General features: G+C 36.1%; 1 protein-coding gene across 8 annotated transcripts in view; it reads right to left on the bottom strand.

The window, feature by feature from the left end:
- Positions 1–22621, bottom strand: part of USP53 (ubiquitin specific peptidase 53) — a 146350-nt gene that overhangs the window by 99507 nt on the left and 24222 nt on the right. For 7 of the 8 annotated variants that reach the window (XM_015096352.4, XM_060416686.1, XM_060416683.1 and 4 more), the window contains 11 exons: positions 21592–21726; positions 19390–19503; positions 19227–19309; positions 15763–15868; positions 14991–15137; positions 13310–13459; positions 8305–8467; positions 7480–7632; positions 6342–6488; positions 4587–5325; positions 2633–2709 (listed from right to left, as the gene is read on the bottom strand). In XM_015096352.4, coding sequence (XP_014951838.3) covers positions 2633–2709; positions 4587–5325; positions 6342–6488; positions 7480–7632; positions 8305–8467; positions 13310–13459; positions 14991–15137; positions 15763–15868; positions 19227–19309; positions 19390–19503; positions 21592–21726 — 2014 coding nt within the window. Of the gene's footprint in view, positions 1–2632; positions 2710–4586; positions 5326–6341; positions 6489–7479; positions 7633–8304; positions 8468–13309; positions 13460–14990; positions 15138–15762; positions 15869–18848; positions 19310–19389; positions 19504–21591; positions 21727–22621 lie in introns of those variants that run through there. The other variant, XM_042251113.2, reaches the window with a different exon arrangement.

The following is a 22621-nucleotide window of genomic DNA, read 5'->3' on the forward strand; positions in this document are numbered from 1 at the left end:
GGTGAGTACTCTCGCCTGGAGAATCCCATGGACAGTGGGGCCTGGTGGGCTACAGTCCATCGGATCACAAAGAGTCAGACATGACTGAAGTGACTTAGCATGCATGCACACAAGCAAAAACTAGCTTAAAGAACTCTTACAAGTTTTGAAGTTTATTAAATAAATAACATTTGTAATGTAATACAATTAATGTAGTTAAATAAAAGGTGGGTTACATAAAACCACAAAAAGATACCACCTCATACCCACTAAGATGGCAATTATTAAAAAAAAAAAAAGAAAATAACAAGTACTGGTGAGGAGGTGGAGAAACTGGAACCTTTGTGCACTGCTGGTGGAAAAGTAAAATGCTGCAGCTGCTATGGAAAATAGTGTAGTGGTTCCTCAAAAAATTAAACATAAATTTGCCAAAGGATCCAGCAATTGCACTTCTGGGTATATATTGAAAAGATCTAAAAGCAGGGATTTCAGGCATCCATATAAATAGGAGCATTTCATACAATACCCAAAAGGCAGAACCAACCCAAATGTGGACAAACAAAATGTGTTACATCATATAATGTAATGTTATTCAGCCTAAAAAAGGAGTGGAATTCTGATACACAGAGGAACTCTGAAGACACTGTGCTAAACAAAATAGTGAAAGTCGCTCAGTTGTGTCTGACTCTTTGCAATCCCATGGACTGTACAGTCCCTGGAATTCTCCAGGCCAGAATACTGGAGTGGGTAGCTATTCCCATCTCCAAGGGATCTTCCCAACCCAGGGATCGAACCCAGGTCTCCTGCATTGCAGGTGGATTCTTTACCAGCTGAGCTACAAGGGAAGCCCAAGAACACTGGAGTGGGTAGCCTATCCCTTCTCCAGGGGATCTTCCCAACCTAAGAACTGAACCAGGGTCTCTTGCACTGTAGGCAGATTCTTTACCAACTGACCTATGAGGGAAGCCCATCAACAAACGAAATAAGCCAGCTGTAAAAAGACAAATACTGTACAATTCCACTTATATGAGGTATCTACAGTAGTCAAATTCGAAGAGCCAGAAAGTAGAGCACCAGTTGCCAGGGGCTGGAGGGAGGAGGAAATGGGGAGTTGTTTAATGGGATAGAGTTCAATTTGAGAAGGTGAAAGAATTATGGAGATAGATGCTAGTGATGGTGGCAAAACAATGTGAATGTAGCTATCATCACGCAATCTTTACTTAAACATGATTAGAATGACAAATTTTGTTATGCATTTTATAATTAAAAAGAATATTTTTAAGTGGGCTACATATATACTCTTTCATATTAAATGGGGAAATCCACTACAGAGTTCTTATAGCAATGCACTCCGAACCATCAACATTTCTATGACCCTGTGTTTTTATTAATGTCAGGAAGCAAGCATCATTTTGTAGAGAGCACTGAACTTGCAATTATTGTTCAGTTTTTACTGACTTTGGCTGTTGATTTTTTGGCAAACCCCTTACGGTTTCCTGTAATACTTTGTTACCAGACTTTTATCAGATTTTTAAAACAGGCGAGACATTTTATATGGGAAAGGAAGGTTATTTCCTTAATATAAGTGCTTCCTACTGATATTATACCATCTGAAGAAAACAAAATACTTAAAACATTTAATCAAATTTAACATCTGCAAACTGAAAAATAATCTCCATAAAAGCCTTAAGAAAGATAAAGACTAAAAACAAACTTTAAAATGTGTTCATCATGGCTGTTTTTCATTGTTAAAAATTATATCCCTTCTAATCCTCTGAATTCTAAAATCTGAAGACAATGTCCTTGACTGTAACCTCTATAATCCCCTTGCTCATCATTTTCCTTGAACCCCATTTCCCAAATTCTTCAGGTATAACCTCTCAGTAACAATCCCAAATTCTATACACATTCAAACATCTAATTTTCTTTGCTTCTGAGCTGCTGTATGTTGCTAACAAATCACCTATAATAATGTCACACCATTACACATTTACTGCTTCCAAACTGAACTTTTCCAACAGGCTGTTTATCAGGTTTTCTGTCTATCCTTAATGCATGTGGCAGACATCAGGACTGTTCATACAGACTGAACGCACTGGTAAACCACCCTTTTCCACCCTCTGTGATATTAGCCTGACTGTGAAGACTTGCTCGGCCAGTGAGATGTGAGCAGAAGCACCTGGATCGCTTCTGGGTTGACAGTTTTAAGCGCTCACACGTGACTGAGTCTCCACGTTATGTCCCCTTCATCACCCTCTCCTGCAATACTGCAACAATTAGAGAAACACTGGTGGAGATGTGGGTACCATGTGTCTCAGGCCCTGAGACATCACAGGAAGAGACGTCATGCTGACCTCCACTGGACATGTGTTGTGAGCAAGAAACAATCTTGTGCTAAGATATTGAGATTTTCAGGTTGCTACCACTGCACAGCCCAGAGTCTGGCCTAGCCTGGCTGACACACTTGCCTTTATCCCTACTTCCTGAAGTAGCTATTTGCATCCTTTAAGACTTCAAGCATAAACTCTCCCAACTTCCATCCTCATTACTCATCAACTCATCAGTAGAAGGGCTGTTTTCAGCTACTTTACTCTTAATATCATGATTTACTTTTTACTGCTACTATTACAATATATTCAAATAAAAATTTTACCTTCTAAGTGATTTTTGCTCTGTTGGGAGGTATAGTTCACACGTTCTGTGTTTAGGTTGCTTGTCTTAATCTGATCACTAGAAAATAAAATAAAACACACACCAAACATATCAGCTATCATGGATTATTATTTACTTTACCCTAAGAAAAAGAAAGGAAACATTTGTTAAACAATTATTATACACTCTAGGGGATTAATTACATCTCACAATAATACTTAAAAGTAGTTAATATTCTCATTTTACAACAGTTATTATCCTCATGTCACAGATTAAGGCTGTGAAAGTCAAATTAATTTGCTCAGTAACTTAAATCAAAGAAGCACAAGCTGGAATCAAGATTGCCGGGAGAAATATCAATAACCTCAGATATGCAGATAACACCACCCTTATGGCAGAAAGTGAAGAGGAGCTAAAAAGCCTCTTGATGAAAGTGAAAGAGGAGAGTGAAAAAGTTGGCTTAAAGCTCAACATTCAGAAAACGAAGATCACAGCATCCAGTCCCATCACTTCATGGGAAATAGATGGGGAAACGGTGGAAACAGTGTCAGACTTTTTTTTGGGCTCCAAAATCACTGCAGATGGTGATTGCAGCCATGAAATTAAAAAGACGCTTACTCCTTGGAAGGAAAGTTATGACCAACCTAGATAGCATATTCAAAAGCAGAGACATTACTTTGCCAACAAAGGTCCGTCTAATCAAGGCTATGATTTTTCCAGTGGTCATGTATGGATGTGAGAGTTGGATGGTGAAGAAATCTGAGTGCTGAAGAATTGATGCTTTTGAACTGTGGTGTTGGAAAAGACTCTTGAGAGTCCCTTGGATTGCAAGGAGATCCAACCAGTCCATCCTAAAGGAGATCAGTCCTGGGTGTTCTTTGGAAGGACTGATGCTGAGGCTGAAACACTCCAATACTTTGGCCACCTCATGCGAAGAGTTGACTCATTGGAAAAGATTCTGATGCTGGGAGGGATTGGGGGCAGGAGGAGAAGGGGACGACAGAGGATGAGATGGCTGGATGGCATTACCGACTCGACGCACGTGAGTTTGGATGAACTCCGGGAGTTGGTGATGGGCAGGGAGGCCTGGCGTGCTGCGATTCATGGGGTCGCAAAGAGTCGGACACGACTGAGTGACTGAACTGAACTGAACTGAAGCCTATCTGGTTACAAAGTCCTGATCTCTCTAATACCTTAGGAAGTATTATGAAATTACCCTGCCAAATAAAAAACTTCCTTAAGTCTTCATTATAATGATTATTTTAGTAAAACATGGGCAGTCATTTTTTGCAAATCTGGCTTTTCAATAATCAATGTGATAAAATACCAGCTAATATCAAATTAAGATGTTTTAGACTGATTAAGGGAAGACATAGTGGGTTAACTGACCTAAGCTGTGGACATATTTTAGAGGTTACAGAGATGTGGAAGTAGACTGCTAACAGTAATAAAATAAATGTTTTCAGAATTAAGAATTAATTGAATGAAAACTTAATTACTGGCTGTATTCTTTAATATTTGCTAAAGGAAAAATATCTCCTTCATGGAACTGGGTTACGACAGAAGAAAATAACCCCAGCTCTGAGTTACAGATGTTAGAGATGGGATAATGAGCATTAAATAGATTGAAGAATTAAGCAATGAGCTTAATGACAGATATACCAATTTAAATCTATGGTTTAAAACTTGTAGTGTATATCAATAGTTTTTAGTGGCAAAATGACAATGCATTTTACTTTCTAAATTTCTTCAAAATAAACAGTTGTTATTTTAGGAATCAGGAAATAACTATTAAAAAGAGAAACTCAAAATATCAAATAACCTGTGATATCCCAGGTTACTCTGAGCTCAAGCTCTTTGCTTTTCATTTAACTGACCCCAGTGTTTGAAAGTTCCTTCAAGTAATTAAAGAGACAATGGATGGGGGAAAATCATTTATATAATTTGTGCATTACCTGAAAAATGCGGTTTCTTTATCACCACTGATATCCACCACGGTACCATTTCCATCAATAATAGGCGAGTCCAAATTAGCAGAGCCATTACTGATATGATCACTGCTTTCATATCCAGACTCTGTCCTTTGCATCTGCCAGTTGTCACCATGAGCTTTAGTTTCTCTGAGGGCTTTACTTTTCTCTGCTACTTTTCCATTAAACTCAAGGGAAGTCCTGCTTCCCGTTTCTTGCTTCATTTCATCTTCATATATAGTCATTAAACACTTTTGCTTTGGATTCTCTTTCGGCCAGTTGTTAAAACTCTGATCTTTGCTACATTTAGACTTGTTACTGATGTTTGATTTATGCCGTGGACTCTGCTGCCTTTTTTCACTTTCACTAAAAATGCTATCAACATTTAATGTTTCTCTCATAGGTTTCCACCCTCGGTTTCGGCTTTTATTGCTGCCATTAGAGCTGCTTCCTTTATCGCGAGAATCTTGGCTACTGTCTGTATCATACCCGGTACCACTGTCACTCTTACTTTTGCCAGTTATTTTCTCTCCTGAAGCAAGAATCTGGGATTTACTTGAACTTAAGGTTTGTGCAGAAGTTCGACTCTGATGGGCAGTTCGGTCATGCTTACATGGTCCTTTCCCTTGACTATGATATAGATGTGGATTCCCATACTGTCTAAAGCCATTTAGGGTAGGAGGTGATCCAGTCTTGAAATGTGGAGGGTCTTCATCAACCAAATCTTTAAAAATAAATAAGGAAAGAATGATACAAAAGCTCTTCAAAGCCACTTGTTAAATCATAAGCCAAACACCTTCTTTGATGAAAAGAAGAAAAGTTAAGCAGTAATAATGATAATTATTTAAATCACATAGTGCTTTGAGATTAAAAATTGCTTTTGAAATCTCTATTTATGCTTAATGTGATACATTTATAATATAAATGGTTATATAATGATTTTAAAAAATTATCTGCAAAGCAGATCACAAGGTAATTAGAAAAGTTAAAAAAAATGTATTCTATCTCATTCATAATAAAAAGCATAAAAATAAACATATTTTCCCACCTATTATATTGGTAAGATTAAAAGTTTACTAAACCAATTACTGCTAGAAACAGATATCTAATCACCATTGGTGGGAGTGCAGACTGTCAAGTATTTTAGGAGGGCAACTGAGCCATACCGATCAAAACTGAAAATAAACATACTCTAACCCAGTAATCATTCTGAAAAAACCTTATGCTGTGGCTACATGCAAAAAGTACACAAAGTAACTGTGAAAGGATTTCAACGCAGCAAGAATATTAAATCAAGTTTTAAAGCCTAGAAATATCAGTTAAATCATGATATGTCCATAAATAAGGGCTAAAACCATAAAAGTAAGACATGATCATGGAAACTGTTAAGGGCGGAACAGAGCAAAGGTCAAGGGTTGCAGGAAAAAAAGTTCTTTTTATTTAATTGTATAACCTTCCTTATTATTTGAATGTACCATACAGGTGAATTGAATTTACGGTTAAAAGGTGAAACTATAAAAAACCACAAATTTTCCATGCTATAATTGAATAAGAACTAGGAAAACTTTACATTTATAGATGTAACAGGCACATTATAGAAATCATACTAAGATATATAACATATAAATAAATATATATAATATATAAAGAAATATTAAATTGTATTAAATTATAAAAGCTAGCTTTAAAGTAAGATTGTAGTTGCCTTTCTCCAATGAATGCTACAAGTTCTTAACTTACCTCTATGTCTACCCAAATCTTTTCTCTGTCCCCTCTCCAAATCTTTCCTTTGTGAGGAAAGTAAGTTTTTCTGTTCAATGGCTTTTAGAGCACATTCTCTGGAAATGTCTTTTATTTTTTCCCTTTGATCACTGTGACATGACTTAACTAAAAAAAAAAAAAAAATTATAATAACACAGATCATTTTCATGCTATTCAATAAAAGTACAAACTGCACTACATTAAAAATTTAAGATGCAATATATTAACAATACAGATGAATATATAAAATGGAAAAAGGTATAGTTTCATTTAGAACTTTAAAGAGCATTTATTATAGTTTTTTGTTCATGATAATTGTTAATTCTGAATCTTTTCTTGCTTAAATGGGTTACTTTATGGTTAGACATTATTTCATTAATACATTTTAAAAGCCCTTTATAAAATCATCCTTAAAAGTCACTCAATTAGTTATATATATTTCTAAACCATAATTATACACCATACTTTGATATCTCCTGTTGGATCCTAACCACAGATCTTCATTTGTGAAAATTAAAGTTGTAGGTTGATAATGACAAGAGAGAGTTGAATAAACAAGAGGTTAAAAATACACTACAACAATAGTAACTTCAAACTCCTGTTGCATTCACCAATGCTAAATTTAATTTTGGCATACAAGCCAAATTATTAACTAAATGTTTTTCCTCTCCAACTTAATAATTAACTCCTTGAAGAAAAGGCCATATCCATATCATAGCTTTCTTTGGTTGACAGTCCAGATTGCCTCCAGCCTATTAGGTACAGTCTTGAGTACACGGAAAAACTCAACCACTAGTTGAATCAAACTGTTCAAATAAAACTATAGGTCTCAGACAAATGCTTAAGTCAGAAGACAAAATTTTGTTTCTGTTTGCTATTTTCTCTTCATGGCCAAGAAAAGCTAGTTAAGGATTCTCTTTCTGGTCTTTAAAAAGAATTACATACAGTAAGTGAAAAGGGGGAAGCTTAACTACTCAAGGACAACGTAAAAATGAAAATTTAAACACATATCTGGTCAGGAATTCTCTGGCGGTCCAATGGTTCAAACCCTGGTTGGGGAACAAAGATCCCACATGTCACACAGAACAGCCCAAAAAAAAAAAAAAAACCCACATACCTGGTCCTCTACCGCTACTTGTTTGAATGTGGCTCCGATTAAATGATGAAATGCTATCTGCTTGAAATTTCTGATTTTCCCTCTGTTTTGTCTGATCACCAAATCCATTTTCTTTTGAATTTTCTGACTTAGAAATCGAGGGCTTTTCACATCCTTAAAAAGACCAACAAAAATGTTTCATTCCTTTATCCTCTCTACCAGAAGAAGAGATATTTGAATCATCTTTTCAGACACTTTTAATACTAATAAGAAAATTATTAAAAACTTAGAGGACTGACATCTTTTAACGATTTCTACATGTGCTGTTAATACATTCAAAAGTGACCTAGCTCCTTTGGACTTTTCTGGTGTACTGACTTACTTGAAATCTCAGTACTCATCACTAGTAAGAGCTACCAGCCAAGTAACCCCTCCTGAGCTTGTGTGACCAGCGTAGTTGGTGGCTGCTGAAGGTGCCTTTGAGGCCACAGATGAGGAAAGGTTCTTAAGACTAACTCAAAGTATTAGAATTTCCCTGGATTCCACTGAAACTACATTTTGAGATTATCCCCAACATTCATTTCATATTCAGTATATTAGTATTCCTAGGGGTTGCTAAGAGTCAGACACGACTGAGCGACTTCACTTTCACTTTTCACTTTCATGCACTGGAGAAGGAAATGGCAACCCACTCCAGTGTTCTTGACTGGAGAAACCCAGGGATGGCGGAGCCTGGTGGGCTGCTGTCACACAGAGTCAGACACAACTGAAGCGACTTAGCAGCAGCAGCAGCAGTGTGATTCTTACAATGAAAAACCCTAAAAAGAACTTTGAAAGAAGAATTACCTATATTTTCTGCAATAGATTTATGATGTGACCAGCTGATGACCTGCCTGAGTGCATCTTCAGTGGAAACTGCTGTGCCATCTGGGTTCGCATAAAACAAAAGCAATGGCTGGAAATGGCATCGGATACACTTGGAGACCACATCTTTCCATCTACTTCCAACCTTAAAAAAATCACAATGAATAGAAACAGAACTTTGCAATCAATGCATTACATGAAAAGGCAGAGACTGAATTATTTTGTATATTAAAAAATTTTTAAAGATACCCAGATACTAGCAGTTCAACTATTCATCATATTATACAATTAATTTTATTTAGAAACTAGTCAACATAAAAATCTTTTAAACATTATCATTTAAAAAATTGATGAGCAAGATTATATACTTTCTATATCAAGATCTAGAATAATCAGATTTTGAAAGGCTTTGCAAATACATAGTTGACTGACTTTTGACAGACTTCAAGCAATTTAATGGGGAAATATAATGGTCTATTAAACAAATGGTGCTGGAACAAGTGGATGGCCATATGAAAAAATGAACTTTGACATCATTTCACTGAAAGTATAAAAATGAACTCACAATGAGTCATGAAAAAACTATAAAGAAGAAAGTGTTATGAAAGTGTTAGTTGCTCAGTGGTGTCTGACTCTTTGCAACCCCATGGGCTATAGCCCGCCAGGCTCCTCTATCCATAGGATTTCTTAAGCAAGAATACTGGAGTGGGTTGCCATTTCCTTCTCCAGGGTATCTTTCTGACCCAGGGATTGAACCCAGTCTCCTCAATTGCAGGCAGATTCTTTACTGTCTGAGCCTCCAGGGAAGCACTATAGAAGAAAACAAAAGATAAAATCTTAACAACCTTAGGGGAGGAAAAGATTTCTTAGATAGGACATCAGGCAAGTCAGAGAAGAAAAAAAATTATAAAACTGGCTTCATCAAAATGAAATAATAACTTCTGCTCTTTGAAAGACACCATGAAGAAAATGAAAAGAAGGAAAAAAACCCCACATATATCTAATAAAGAACTGGTGACCAGAACAAAGAATGACTACAACTCATTAATAAGACGATCCAATTTGAAAAATGTACAACACATCTGAACACTTAGCCAAAAAGACATAAAAAATGGCCAATAAAAACATGAAAGAATACTCAGAACATTATTAATCATAGGGGAAATGCAAATTAAAATCACACTGAGATAACGTCATACATTCGCTATAAGGGCTAACGTTAAGATGACCACCAACATGGAGTGCTCCTGAGAATGTGGAGCAACCGGAACTCCAGTACATGGCTGGCAGGAACGTAAACTGTACAATCATTTGGAGACCAATTTGCCAGTCCCTTGTAAAGATTAACACATACCATACAACCCAGAAATCCCACTTCTGGGTATTATCTAAGATTAACGGAAATCAGTATGTTCACACAAAGACTGTTCATAACTCAACAAGTGAATGGATAAACTGTTTTATGGTCATAAAATGGAACACAACAATAAAAATAAGGCACTGATACACACAACAAAATACATATTTTAATATATGACTATTATGTTAAAAGATATATATGTGCTTAGCAAAGGAAGCCAAACACAGAGAATACGTATTATAAGATACCACACATATAAAACTTGTAAAATGAGCAAGACTAATCTACAGTGAGATCAGTGATTTCCTGGGGCCTAGGGTGGAAAAGTGACAGCAAGGGGACCCGAGAGGATTTTCTGGAGTCATGAAAATGTTCCAACCAGTGAATGTGGAGGTTACGCAGGCATGTTTACAGCTGTTACTATCCAAACTATAAACTTACAATGGGTGCATTTTTAATGTTTGTAAATTACACCTCTCTAATGTTCATTTAAAAACAAAACCAATGAGACAAAAAAGAAAGCATTCTAGAATATGAGCTTACAGAAGAAAAAGACCTTTAAAAAATTCCTGAGGAGCTTGTTCATATTACACACATTTAGCTGTTTACTCTCCTTACTTGGGATTCTGAGATACTTGAAAAACTAGACTAATTTGAAAACAAAACAAACCTAAAACTCAGAGTGACCATATACCCAGTTCTTTCTTCAAATTTTGACAATTTAAGCTATAAGGATGCAAAATAGGAGTGCCAAAATGCTGCTACAAACTGACTCAAATGAAACTTAATGAACTGCCATATCAAAGTATTAAAGAATAAATAAATAAAGTCTGTCACTGTTTCCACTTTTTCCTCTTCTATTTGCCATGGAGTGATGAGATCGGATGCCATGATCTTGGTTTTTTCAATGTTGAGTTTTAAGCCAGCTTTTTCACTCTCCTCTATCACTCTCAGCAAGAGGCTCTTGAGTTCCTCTTTGCTTTCTACCATTAGAGTGGTTATCACCTGCATATCTGAGGTTGTTGGTATTTCTCTTGAGTCATCCAGCCTGGCATTTCATATGATGTACTCTGCATATATGTTAAATAAGCAAGGTGACAATTGACAGCCTTATGTAATCCTTTCCCAATTTTGAACCCGTCCATTGCTCCATATCTGGTTCTAACTGTTGTTTCTTGTCCTGCACACAGGTTTCTCAGGAGGCAGGTAAGGTGGTCTGGTATTTCCATCTCTTTAAGAATTTTCTACACTTTGTTGTGATCCATACAGTCAAAGGCTTTAGCATAGTCAGTGAAGCAGAAGTAGATTTTTTGGGGGGGAATTCCCTTGCTTTTTTCTATGATCCAACAGATGCTGGCAATTTCATCTAGGGTTCCTCTGTCTTTTCTAAATCCAGCTTGTACATCTCTCATTTAGCACAATGCTTTTGAGATTTCTCCACACTCAACAGTTGTCTATATCAACAGCTCATTCCTTTTATTGCTGATTATTATGTTCCAGTGTATGGTTATACCACAACTTCTTTATCTATTTACCTGATGAGTTATCTTTATCTATTTGTTTCTAGTTTTGCTTACTATAAATAAAACTACTAAGAACACTAACTTATAAATAATATATGGATACATGCTTTTACAGGAGTGGAATTGCTAGGTTGTATGCTAAGTATTGGAGAAGGCAATGGCAACCCACTCTAGTATTCTTGCCTGGAGAATCCCATGGATGGAGGAGCCTCGTAGGCTACAGTCCATGGGGTCGCTAAGAGTCAGACACGACTGAGCGACTTCACTTTCACTTTTCACTTTCATGCATTGGAGAAGGAAATGGCAACCCACTCCAGTATTCTTGCCTGGAGAATCCCAGGGACAGAGGAGCCTGCTGGGCTGCTGTCTATGGGGTCGCACAGAGTCAGACACGACTGACGTGACTTAGCAGCAGCAGCAGCAGCAGCAGCATGCTAAGTATACATTTGAATTTATAACTGTTTTCTAACGTGATTATCCAATTTTGCATTTCCATCAGCCTCGTGAGAGATCCAGCTGTTCCACATCCTGATCAGCTCTTGGTGTGAACACTCTTTTTAATTTTAGGCATTCTAATAGGTGAGTAATGCAATCTCATTGTGAATTGAATTTGTACTTCTTTTATGCCTAGTGATGTACTGAATATCATTTCAAGGGCCATTCATATAAAATATCTTTTTGAACTGTCCAAATCTTTTGCTCACTCTTTAACTGATTTGTCTTTGTCTTTTTATTACTGAGTTGTAAGAGTTCTTTATATATTCTGGATATAAGCTTTACCAGACATATACTTAACAAATGTTTTTTCCCAGTCTATGCTTGTCTTTTCATTCTAACAGCATCTTATTGAAGAGCAGAAGTTTTGACGAAGTCCAATTTACCAGGTATTTTTATGGTCCATGTTTACTGACTGTTATCTAATACATCTCTCTATAGCTACACAGCAGTTTTAAAAGTCTTACCCGGTATTTCTAGTTCTGTCATGTTTAGCCTTTTCTTTCTAAAGTAATTTAATATCAGACCTGACCTGGAACTGCCTCCAAGATCATCTGGATATTAATCTGAACCTTTACTTTTGAGATGCTGATGCTCAAGGTTCTGAGAGAAAGGAAGGTAAGCTCCATTTCCCTACCTTGCCTGCTCACCTCATATCATGTGACTTGAAGGATTGAAATGGCAGAGCAGATCTGCTGTTATTCCTTCAAGGGATGGGTCATAGCTTCCTACTTCTTCGAATATTTTGCAATTCTTTTATTGAATACTATTTTGAAAAGGCATACTGAAATTTTACTGAATTTTACATTTTTCAGTATTGAGGTTTTTTTTTTTTCTTTCCTTTTAAATTGTTAGCATGTAGTTATGTGTTATGTTAAATTGCATGGGATCACCTTCATTCTCTGACAGCTTCATTTTAAGCTTTTTATGTCAGGTCCAGAGCAATCTTCAGTCTAGGAATAATTTAGCCCCACTATCAAGGTGATACTTTTCTGAGGCATCTACTTGATGTTCTATGGATCCACTCTTGCTACTCAGATGCCAACTATCCTAGCCCTGTACAAGTTCTGGGAATTGTCTGGCCTTGTTTTCCAGTGGTCATTTCTCCCACCTTGAGTACATTTGCCCTACACATAGTTGATCACTATTCAGCCAAAGATTGAAAGGGGAGCCCTCTGCTGATCCCCAGAACTTTCCCTCTGTACAGCTTTCTTTCTGGTACTCTGTCCAGGAAATTTTAGCCATCTTGGCCCCTGTGAACTCCAATTTCCTCAGCTCAATGAGACTACGAGGCTCTGTTTGGGTTTGCCATCTCTGCACTGCAACCCAAAAACGACCTCTAGCCAGCAAACAGGGTTCACCATGTTGGTTCCTTTTTTCTGTTCGACTGCCTGACGTCCAACAACTAAAGTATTCGCTTCGTCTATTTGGTTTTCTAATTTTTAATACTGAAGGTCTTTAATGATGCTCTTATAATTAAGTCCACTTATTACTAATTTATATAAGTATTTGCATATAATTATTTCATATAATTTTATCATTATTATATCATTTACCCCTCAAAAGTAAAAACCACAGTAATTATTCCAGTTAGTCAAGTGTCACTTACCTCTTTCACATTTGCATCATCAAAAAATACCCATTTGGAACTCTTGGTATGAAAAGCAAAGGCACAGTAATGTCGGCTGGTGTAGCAAATCATGCCAACAAGGTGAAGCTCACTATTTCTGGCATTTTCATCAGTAACTCTATAAAAAAGCTGTTTAAAAATAATGTATATTTAATAGTTCTTTTCAAAGATAAGCAACAATCATTTGATGAGTCATGCATTTGATTCTCTACGACAATTATTTCTCATGCATACCGTCCCAAACTGATATTAGTGCTAAAGACACCACACCACACTGTTAACAGAATTATTATTTTCGATTAGTCTATAAGAGACACGATGTCTAACAAAATGTAATGACTACAACTTAGTTCAGTAGCACAGCATCTTGAATACAGAACAGACACTTTACATACATAAAACAAAATGAGATAAATCACACATTTCCTGATAGTTCATGGTTGAATCGCATTATTTTAACATACATTAACCATACTACCTAAAAGATAACTATCTAAAAGTTTAACTGTAATATAGATCAATTTAAAATAAGATAGTAATATGCACACTTATGGCAGAAAGTGAAGAAGAACTAAAGAGTCTCTTGATGAAAGTGAAAGAGGAGAGTGAAAAAGTTGGCTTAAAGCTCAACATTCAGAAAACTAAGATCAGGGCATCTGGTCCCATCACTTCATGGGAAATAGATGGGAAACAGTAGAAACAGTGGCTGACTTTATTTTTCTGGGCTCCAAAATCACTGCAGATGGTGACTGCAGCCATGAAATTAAAAGACACTAACTCCTTGGAAGGAAAGTTATGACCAACCTAGATAGCATATTCAAAAGCAGAGACATTACTTTGTCAACAAAGGTCTGTCTAGTCAAGGCTATGGTTTTTCTAGTGGCCATATATGGATGTGAGAGTGGGACTATAAAGAAAGCGGAGCACCGAAGAATTGATGCTTTTGAACTGTGGTGTTGGAGAAGACTCTTGAGAGTCCCTTGGACTACAAGGAGATCCAGTCCACCCTAAAGGAAATGAGTCCTGGGTGTTCACTGGTAGGACTGATGTTGAAGCTGAAACGCCAATACTTTGGCCACCTGATGCAAAGAGCTGACTCACTGGAAAAGACTCTGATGCTGGGAAAGATTGAGGGCAGGAAGAGAAGGGGATGACAGAGGATGAGATGGTAGGATGGCATCACCGACTCAATGGACATGGGTTTGGGTGGACTCCAGGAGTTGGTGATGGACAAGGAGGCCTGGCGTGCTGCGGTTCATGGGGTCACAAAGAGTCGGACACGACTGAGTGACTGAATTGAACTGATGCACATTAAAAAATAAGAGCTACAGATAAATTTTAAACCTTAAAATTTTCTAGCTTGATATTTATAATTTATAAGCATTATCATATACACCCAAACAAGCACATACACAGATGCATACAGTATCATATTATCATTATTCTAGAGTGATTAAAAGGATAGAGTACGTGATGGATTAGTTTATAATAGAAAGCAAGAAAGGCATTCCAGTTAGCCAGATTTGATGAACTTTATCAGAGTTACATCTGCAAATTATTTCCTTTAGAAAGAAAATTTAGCTCTGAAAAACAACATACAGTGTAATGTTTCAAAGGAATTTAAAAACGAAATGGAAGAGAATGAAAATAATTACTATACCCCAGGAAGATAAAGCTGGGTTGCCAGATTCCGAACAATATCTTCAGTCAAGTCAGAATGCTCAGAGTCCCAGACTAAACCGATTGTAACAATCTCTGGGCAGTTCATTAAAACACGCCGAATTTTTATTTTTTGGCCACAGTTACTCTAAAGAAAAACAAAAAAGACAACTTTTGAAATTATCAAAACAAATATACCAAAGGTAATGCCTTACAGAGCTTGTATTATGCAAAAGCATGTATCAGAAATTCATTCAGCACATTAAAAGATTTCTAACAAACTATCTGTCTTAATTGCTGATCAAACAAATTTATTTTAAATCAAAGAACTTTTCTTTGATATTTTCGTAAATCTGTTAAAATAAGAATTCAACCTTAAGAAAAGCAGAAATAAAGACCTTAAGGTTGAATTCTTATTCAACTAACAATTCAATTCACTAACAATATCACATGAGAAAAGAATAATATCACTACAATAATATGTAATGTTTATTTAAAGAAAAACAAAAACTAAATTTTCAATTTAGTCAAATGACAGGCTTCAGAGCTTAAAATTAATCAACGTATGCCACCTTAAATCCTTCACAAAGTGACATGTTTTTAAAGAAATAATGTTGAAATAAAGAGCTCAATGGTATAAAGAATTACCTAAAGAACACTTAAAAAATTAATTCTTAGAATTAATTCCAGATTTAATTACTATTTGTATGGCAATTTCTATTTTCGAATTTACAAACACATAAGCACACTAACATTCTCTGAATTATACTTACAGGACATTTCCTGTAGTCATCAGTTGTATTTGCTGCTTGCAGCAATTCTGCAAACATATCAGGCTTAAATCGCTCATGCCTTTCCATCATTCTTTCAACTTCATTGCTACGAAAGAAACAAACGGTCCCAAATCTGGCCTATGAACTTAAAAAAGATCTAATAAATGTGCATTAAAAATATTATGCTATTAATATAGGTATGATCACTTTTTCTATCTTAAAACACAATTTTGTTTGAAAAGTTAACCATAAAGCAAATTTCCATGACATGAAACACAGTGAAATTTGGCAGTATATGATGAAAGAAATTAGGTCAAAACAGGACAAAATAATGTGAAATCACACACCATTGTTTGGAACTATATGAATGATCTAAGATGCTCCATCTCAAGGTAATTATAAGTTAACTGTTTCTTTTACATTATTACTTAATAAATACAGACTGGAGTTTAAACTTTTGCCTAACAAGAACAACAAACTTTAGGAGAGTCTCCCTCTCTAGCTTAGTTTCCAGACACAAAATTATTTTCAGCTAAGAGAAGGCCCTTTGATGATTAATGAAGCAATCACAACCAAAACTACTTAAGCTAGGTTTGTGATTTTTGTTCCTATTATGAATGCTAACCATTTCCTAAAGAATCTAGGGAGGGTTATCTGTGTCAGTTTCTATCCAACCTCCTCCTAGAGTCTAATTTTCACATATCAAGGTATTAAGTATCATTAGACAACTACTTATTTAACTTATATGCAGAGTACATCATGAGAAACGCTGGGCTGGATGAAGCACAAGCTGGAATCAAGATTGCAGGGAGAAATATCAATAACCTCAGATATGCAAATGACACCACCCTTATGGCAGAAGGTGAAGAAGAACTAAAGAGTTCCTTGATGAAAGTGAAAGAGGAGAGTGAAAAAGTTGATTTAAAATTCAACATTCAGAAAACTAAGATCATGGCATCTGGTCCCGTCACTTCATGGGAAATAGATGGGGAAACAACAGAAACAGTGAGAGACTTTTATTTTCCTGGGCTCCAAAATCACTGCAGATGGTGACTTCAGCCATGAAATTAAAAGATGCTTGCTCCTCGGAAGAAAAGCTATGACCAACCTGGGCAGCATATTAAAAAGCAGAAACGTTACTTTCTTTGCCAACAAAGGTCCGTCTAGTCAAGGCTATGGTTTTTCTAGTGGCTATGTATGGATGTAAGAGTTGGACTATAAAGAAAGCTGAGCACCGAAGAATTGATGCTTTGAACTGTGGTGTTGGAGAGGACTCTTCAGAGTCCCTTGGACTGCAAGGAGATCCAACCACTCCATCCTAAAGGAAATCAGTCCTGAATATTCACCTGAAGGACTGATGCTCCTTCCAAGAAACTCCAATACTTTGGCCACCTGATGCAAAGAACTGACTCATTTGAAAAGACCCTGATGCTGGGAAAGATTGAAGGCAGGAGGAGAAGGGGACGACAGAGGATAAGATGGCTAGATGGCATCACGGCATCACCAACTCAAGGGACATGAGTTTCAGCAAACTCCAGGAGTTAGCAGTGGACAGGAAGGCCTGGCGTGTTGCAGTCCATGAGGTCGCAAAGAGTCGGACTGAGCGACTGAACTGAACTGAACTGAACTGAGACAACTACTTAGCATTTCCAAAAAGATATATAATGTAAGCTCAATACTCCTACTACTTCCTGTTCTAGGTGCTCCTGTTTTACTTTATAGTAATTTAACCTTCTTAGAGCTGGATTTATTTTACAGTTCAATAGTTACAATAATAGGCAATATTCAATAACAACTAAATGTACCAGTTCCCCTAAAGCACTTCACAAGCAGACTAGAAATCACTAAATCTGACAGGCTCATTCAAGTTGCATGTAATGTTGTTTTTGTTTTTGGGTTTTTTGTTTTTTTTTTTTTTTTACAAAATTGACAGCATCAGAGTGGTGCTTTAACCAGACACATTTTGAATTTGAAATGAACCTAGACCTGGGTTTCAATATTAATTCATCCATTTACCAGATTAATCTTGTTAAGCTTATTTCTTGAACAACAAAAGTTTTTAAGATTAAAAGCAACAATTTACGTAAAGTCTGAAACATAGTAGCACTGAACAATTGTATTCAATATTTATTACCAATAAAGAAAAATAATTAGAATTCAAAGTCTGGGCTCTTGCAATTGAACAAATGTATTCAATACTTACAACCAATAAAAAGAAAGATAATTAGAATTCAAAATTTGGGCTTTTGCAATTCATGTTGTGGACCAGGAAAAAATGGATGGAGCGCTAATTCTTTTTACCTAAGATACTGTCTCAGAGCACTGTCATTTTACGCTTTCAAAATAGACTTCAAGTTTTACAGTTTTTAATTTGCGGTCTATCCTTATTCAAACACCATTCTACTTTTATATCAGATGAATGAAATTGACTACAACTGACTAAACTTTAAAGACTGTTCCTTTAAACCAGTGTTTCCCAACTCTGCATATATGCAAATTACCAACTTACTACATTGGAGGATCTTTAAGAAATGATGTGCTATATCCAAAAAATCAAGGAAGTTTAATAACATGATTAAATTAATGAACACCTAACACTCATTTTGTGCAATGATAAGAACATTGGTAGCATTTAGCAGCTAACTTTGGAGAAGGAAATGGCAACCCACTCCAGTGTTCTTGCCTGGAGAATCCCAGGGACAGCGGAGCCTGGTGGGCTCTACGGGGTCGCACAGAGTTGGACACGACTGAAGTGACTTAGCAGCAGCAGCAGCAGCTAACTGTTATACTGATGTATTCTGATTGTTTTATCTTTTGTATTAAAGTATCTGCAAACATTTATGATCTTATTCAATGCTTTCATACATCAAATATTTATACTCTCAAATACCTGTTGCAGTGTTCAAGCAATTCTTACTATGTAAAGCCTAGGTATCACCTTTGGATCCCTAAGCTATTTCAAGACCAGGAAGAGAGCGAGCGGACAGACAAGCCTACAAATGTTTATTTCAGGTGAATGGTGAAGCTTTAAATCCAATAAATCTAACAGAGGATTATTTTTATTTTTTTCTTTCTTGTCTGCTTACCCTAGCATCCATCACCACGCAGGAACATGGTCACTGCAAAGGTAACACCTTAGCAAAAATGAAGAAATCACGTACAGTTCCGTTTACCATTCAACTTAGCTCTCTTCCATAGTTCCAAAACCTTGCTATAAATATAAATAAATAAACATTTTGACTAATATTTTGTACATTTGTCATTACTGAGTGACATCTATATTTGGTAAATCAGAAACAACCAAAACTGAGATAGACATCACTTAGCACCCGTGATGGTAGCACATTTGTGCATCTCACAGAGTAGATATTCATATATGCTATGGTTTCATAAAGCAGAGGCTCAGTGTGATCACACACATTACTACTAACATCTTTGGTAAATATGCTTTAATAAGCTCTTACCACAGGGCTGTTGTAGAAATGTACCGTACAAATTCTGTAAAAGGTAGAGGATCTGATGATGCTCCACAGCTACGACACACACACTGTGGAGAAAAACACATGTCTAATTTACCAATGATAAAACATAAACATATCCTCTACTAAAATAGTTAAGCCATCTCACCTGCTCATACAGAGTCATAGCAAACTTTTGGTGAGTGATACAAGATTTAGAGGTACACATGTCTGCGTCTCTGCTTGGCACTATGTGAAAATGAATCCTCTCCAGTATATTTTCCTAATTGAAAAATTAAAAGACAAATGAGTTGCAAATCTTGCATAGGACACTTCAAAATACAACTCTTTTTAGCTTTACAAATTTAAAAATCTAAAGATTTTCCAAAATGTTAAATTGAGTGCCATATATGTTGTTAGCTTTTCAGCTTTCCTCTTTATCCAAGCCTTCCAATGCTGCTCAATTATTCTCCTTCTGTAGTGTCAGCTTAAAAAAAAAAAATTCATAAAAGAAACATTATAATGTAACGTAAGTTTAATAAAGATTTTTAAAAAGTCAATTCATGGTGGCTGACATCTAGAATTTAATATCAGAAAACCAGACTTCCTATGTTCTCAATGTTTTCCCATTGAGAAAAAGCAATTAATTAAAAAGAAACGCTCTGCTTGGATCATTTGGATAGTCTATACAACTGAAATTAAAACATCAATGATAAAGGCTTACAATACCTGAACTAACACTCTAATGCAAGGAACCTACTCTTCAACAAACTTCTAATAAAAGGTTGGATTTGTAAAACAGATCATTAATTTCTTTAACAAATTACTCTTTTCACCAAAGCTTAACCAATGGATTCTTTTAATTAGTTACTGTCCCTTCTTTTGCCTCAGGACATTTATAACAATTCATTTAATTAAGTCTTCATTTCTAGATATCCTGTGAATTATCATATCATGGATTAGTATATTTCATTTAAGTGAAAGTAAAACTATAAAGTTCAGTATTGTGCAAAATATATCTATCTATATTTTAAACAATGGACAATTATAACCATGAGAAGTATGAAAAGCATATTTCATGACTGTGTATGCTGTTTTTGTCCCACTTTAGTCAACATGGCTTTCCGCCTTTCTGAGAAAACATTCAAGATGTTCATTTAAAAACATAAATGCCAAATGAATTCCAGAGAATAATAAATTATTTGGAAATTTGGAGAATGTACTGGGGTGCTTTGATGATACATTATTTAGCAGGCCTGACAGGCTGAACTGTAACAAATAACAGATTAGGAAAGTTTTGAATATTTTAAGAACTTGAGCAAAGTCTATAAAACAGGAATTTAAAAGACATGTTTGAGGAACAGAATGAAACTATCTCACTAAGGGAAAATTCAGAAAGAAAACAAAGAGATAAGCTGGAGTATAAATGTAAAAAGCCTTTAATGTCAGAAGAGAGTCAGATTTGAATCACAGAAATATTTGTTGTGTAAGCATTTATCTGAAAAAATTATACTAATATGATGGCTGTTAAAAACAAACTTGAAGGATAGAGGTAAAAAGGACACTAGCAGTCAGGGATCCCCCGGTGACTCAGTGGTAAAGAATCTGTCTGCCAGTGAGGGAGATGCAGGAGACGTGGATTCGATCCCTGGATCAGGAAGATTCCCCAGAGCAAATGGCAACCCACTCCAGTATTCTTGCCTGGAGAATCTCCTGGTGAAAGGAGCCTGGCGGGCTACAGTCCATAGTATCGCAGAGTCAGACATGACTGACCGATTGAGCACACGCACATCTTAAATATAGGTGATATCTATGTTACTGAAACAATTAATTATCAACATGCATATTTCAGAAAGTACACAATGTATGTCCTTCGGCAAAGGAACGCTCTATTTATCAGTATGGTGGTAACAGAGTCTCAAAACATCAACCTCAGTCAGTGATTCTCAACCTGGAGTAAGCTGGGTAAGAGAACTGCTGCCCCTGACAGCTGCACGTCAAGACCCTCTTTTCCAGAGAGAATCACTGCATGAAATGAGAAATGCTACTGGGAGAGCCTGTTGTGTGTGTAATCCCTGCGGGAACAGAACAATGACCTAAGTGATATGATTTATACGCAATAAGCCTTTTTGCTCCAATAAATAAATGTTAAAGTATTTTAGTATCCTAGCTCTCAAAAATTAGAGCAGCGCAAGGAAGCAAAAGCAAACATACACAAAACACGTGGAGCTTTGAGAACTTTGAAAGGTAGGGAAGACAAGGATCTCCTAGGCAGTTCTGCTATAAATATATGATTCATTTGTCTCAGAAGGCACATCACTTAAGGGATGCAAACCACTACCCTGACCTAGGGGTCATCAGACACACTCACAAAGCACTCTGCGGCGTCGTCCATCAGGCCCAGCTGAAACCGCTGCTCGTCTCTGAAGCTCTCTGCAAGGGCGTGCCTTATGTTATCCGAGGGGAGGGCTTTCTCTCGACTGTGTTGAAACTGTGCAAATATTGTCTGGGAATCAGCAAATACATGAACCAGTAAGTTTAACACCAACAACTAAAAATCACTTGAGTAATTACAATAAATTTGAAATTCTAAACTCTACACTCAGAAGCTAATACAGTCTTTTGTTCTAAAACTCCATGCAAAAAATTATGTAGAAATGGTTGCCCCAGCCTCTTAATCAAGGGTTAGTGCATAACAATTAAACATATAAAGTTCTCAAGTCCCGTTCTCAGAGATTTTGATTGAGATATGGCCCATTTTAAACTGTTCCCTAGCTGAATGTAGTCTATGTTGTTTAGAATGAGTTTTGAGATATTCTGCTTTAAATGTTAAAGTATACTGTAGGAATTAAAATTATGTTACACAAAAATAAACATATAATCAAAACAGCAGGAACTTCACTAGCAGTGGGAGTATTATTCAAGAATATATGACATAGGTGTTAATCTGGTCTTCTATTTATTGCATTCAAGCATGGAAAACTTAGTAAGTTCTAGTTTTACAACAATCATCTTAGGTGAGGGGAGTGAGGAGAAAAATAAGGTTTGCAGTGGTAAACCAACAAATAAGGATGGGTCATATTATGTTCTGCATCAACTAGTTCAAGGGGTATATCATCTCAAAAAAAAATTGCTTTTAAGATCAACATATAGTAGGCTAGAATATAAGAATCTGTTGCACCGACATAAGAAAATTTAATTTACAAATAAGAAACTACTAAACTAAGAAAGAGGCTAAACGGTATCAGATAACCAGAACTAAACTTTTTAGCAACAATTACAGATGCTAAAAAGTGAAACATATTTTCACAAGTCACTTCTTATTTGGGTAGTCCACTTTTCCAGGTAATGTTTAAGGTATTAAAAAAAAAATTTAGCTACAATTACAGATGCTCAAAAAT

Source organism: Ovis aries, chromosome 6 (assembly GCF_016772045.2).
Source record: "Ovis aries strain OAR_USU_Benz2616 breed Rambouillet chromosome 6, ARS-UI_Ramb_v3.0, whole genome shotgun sequence".
NCBI lineage: Eukaryota > Metazoa > Chordata > Mammalia > Artiodactyla > Bovidae > Ovis > Ovis aries.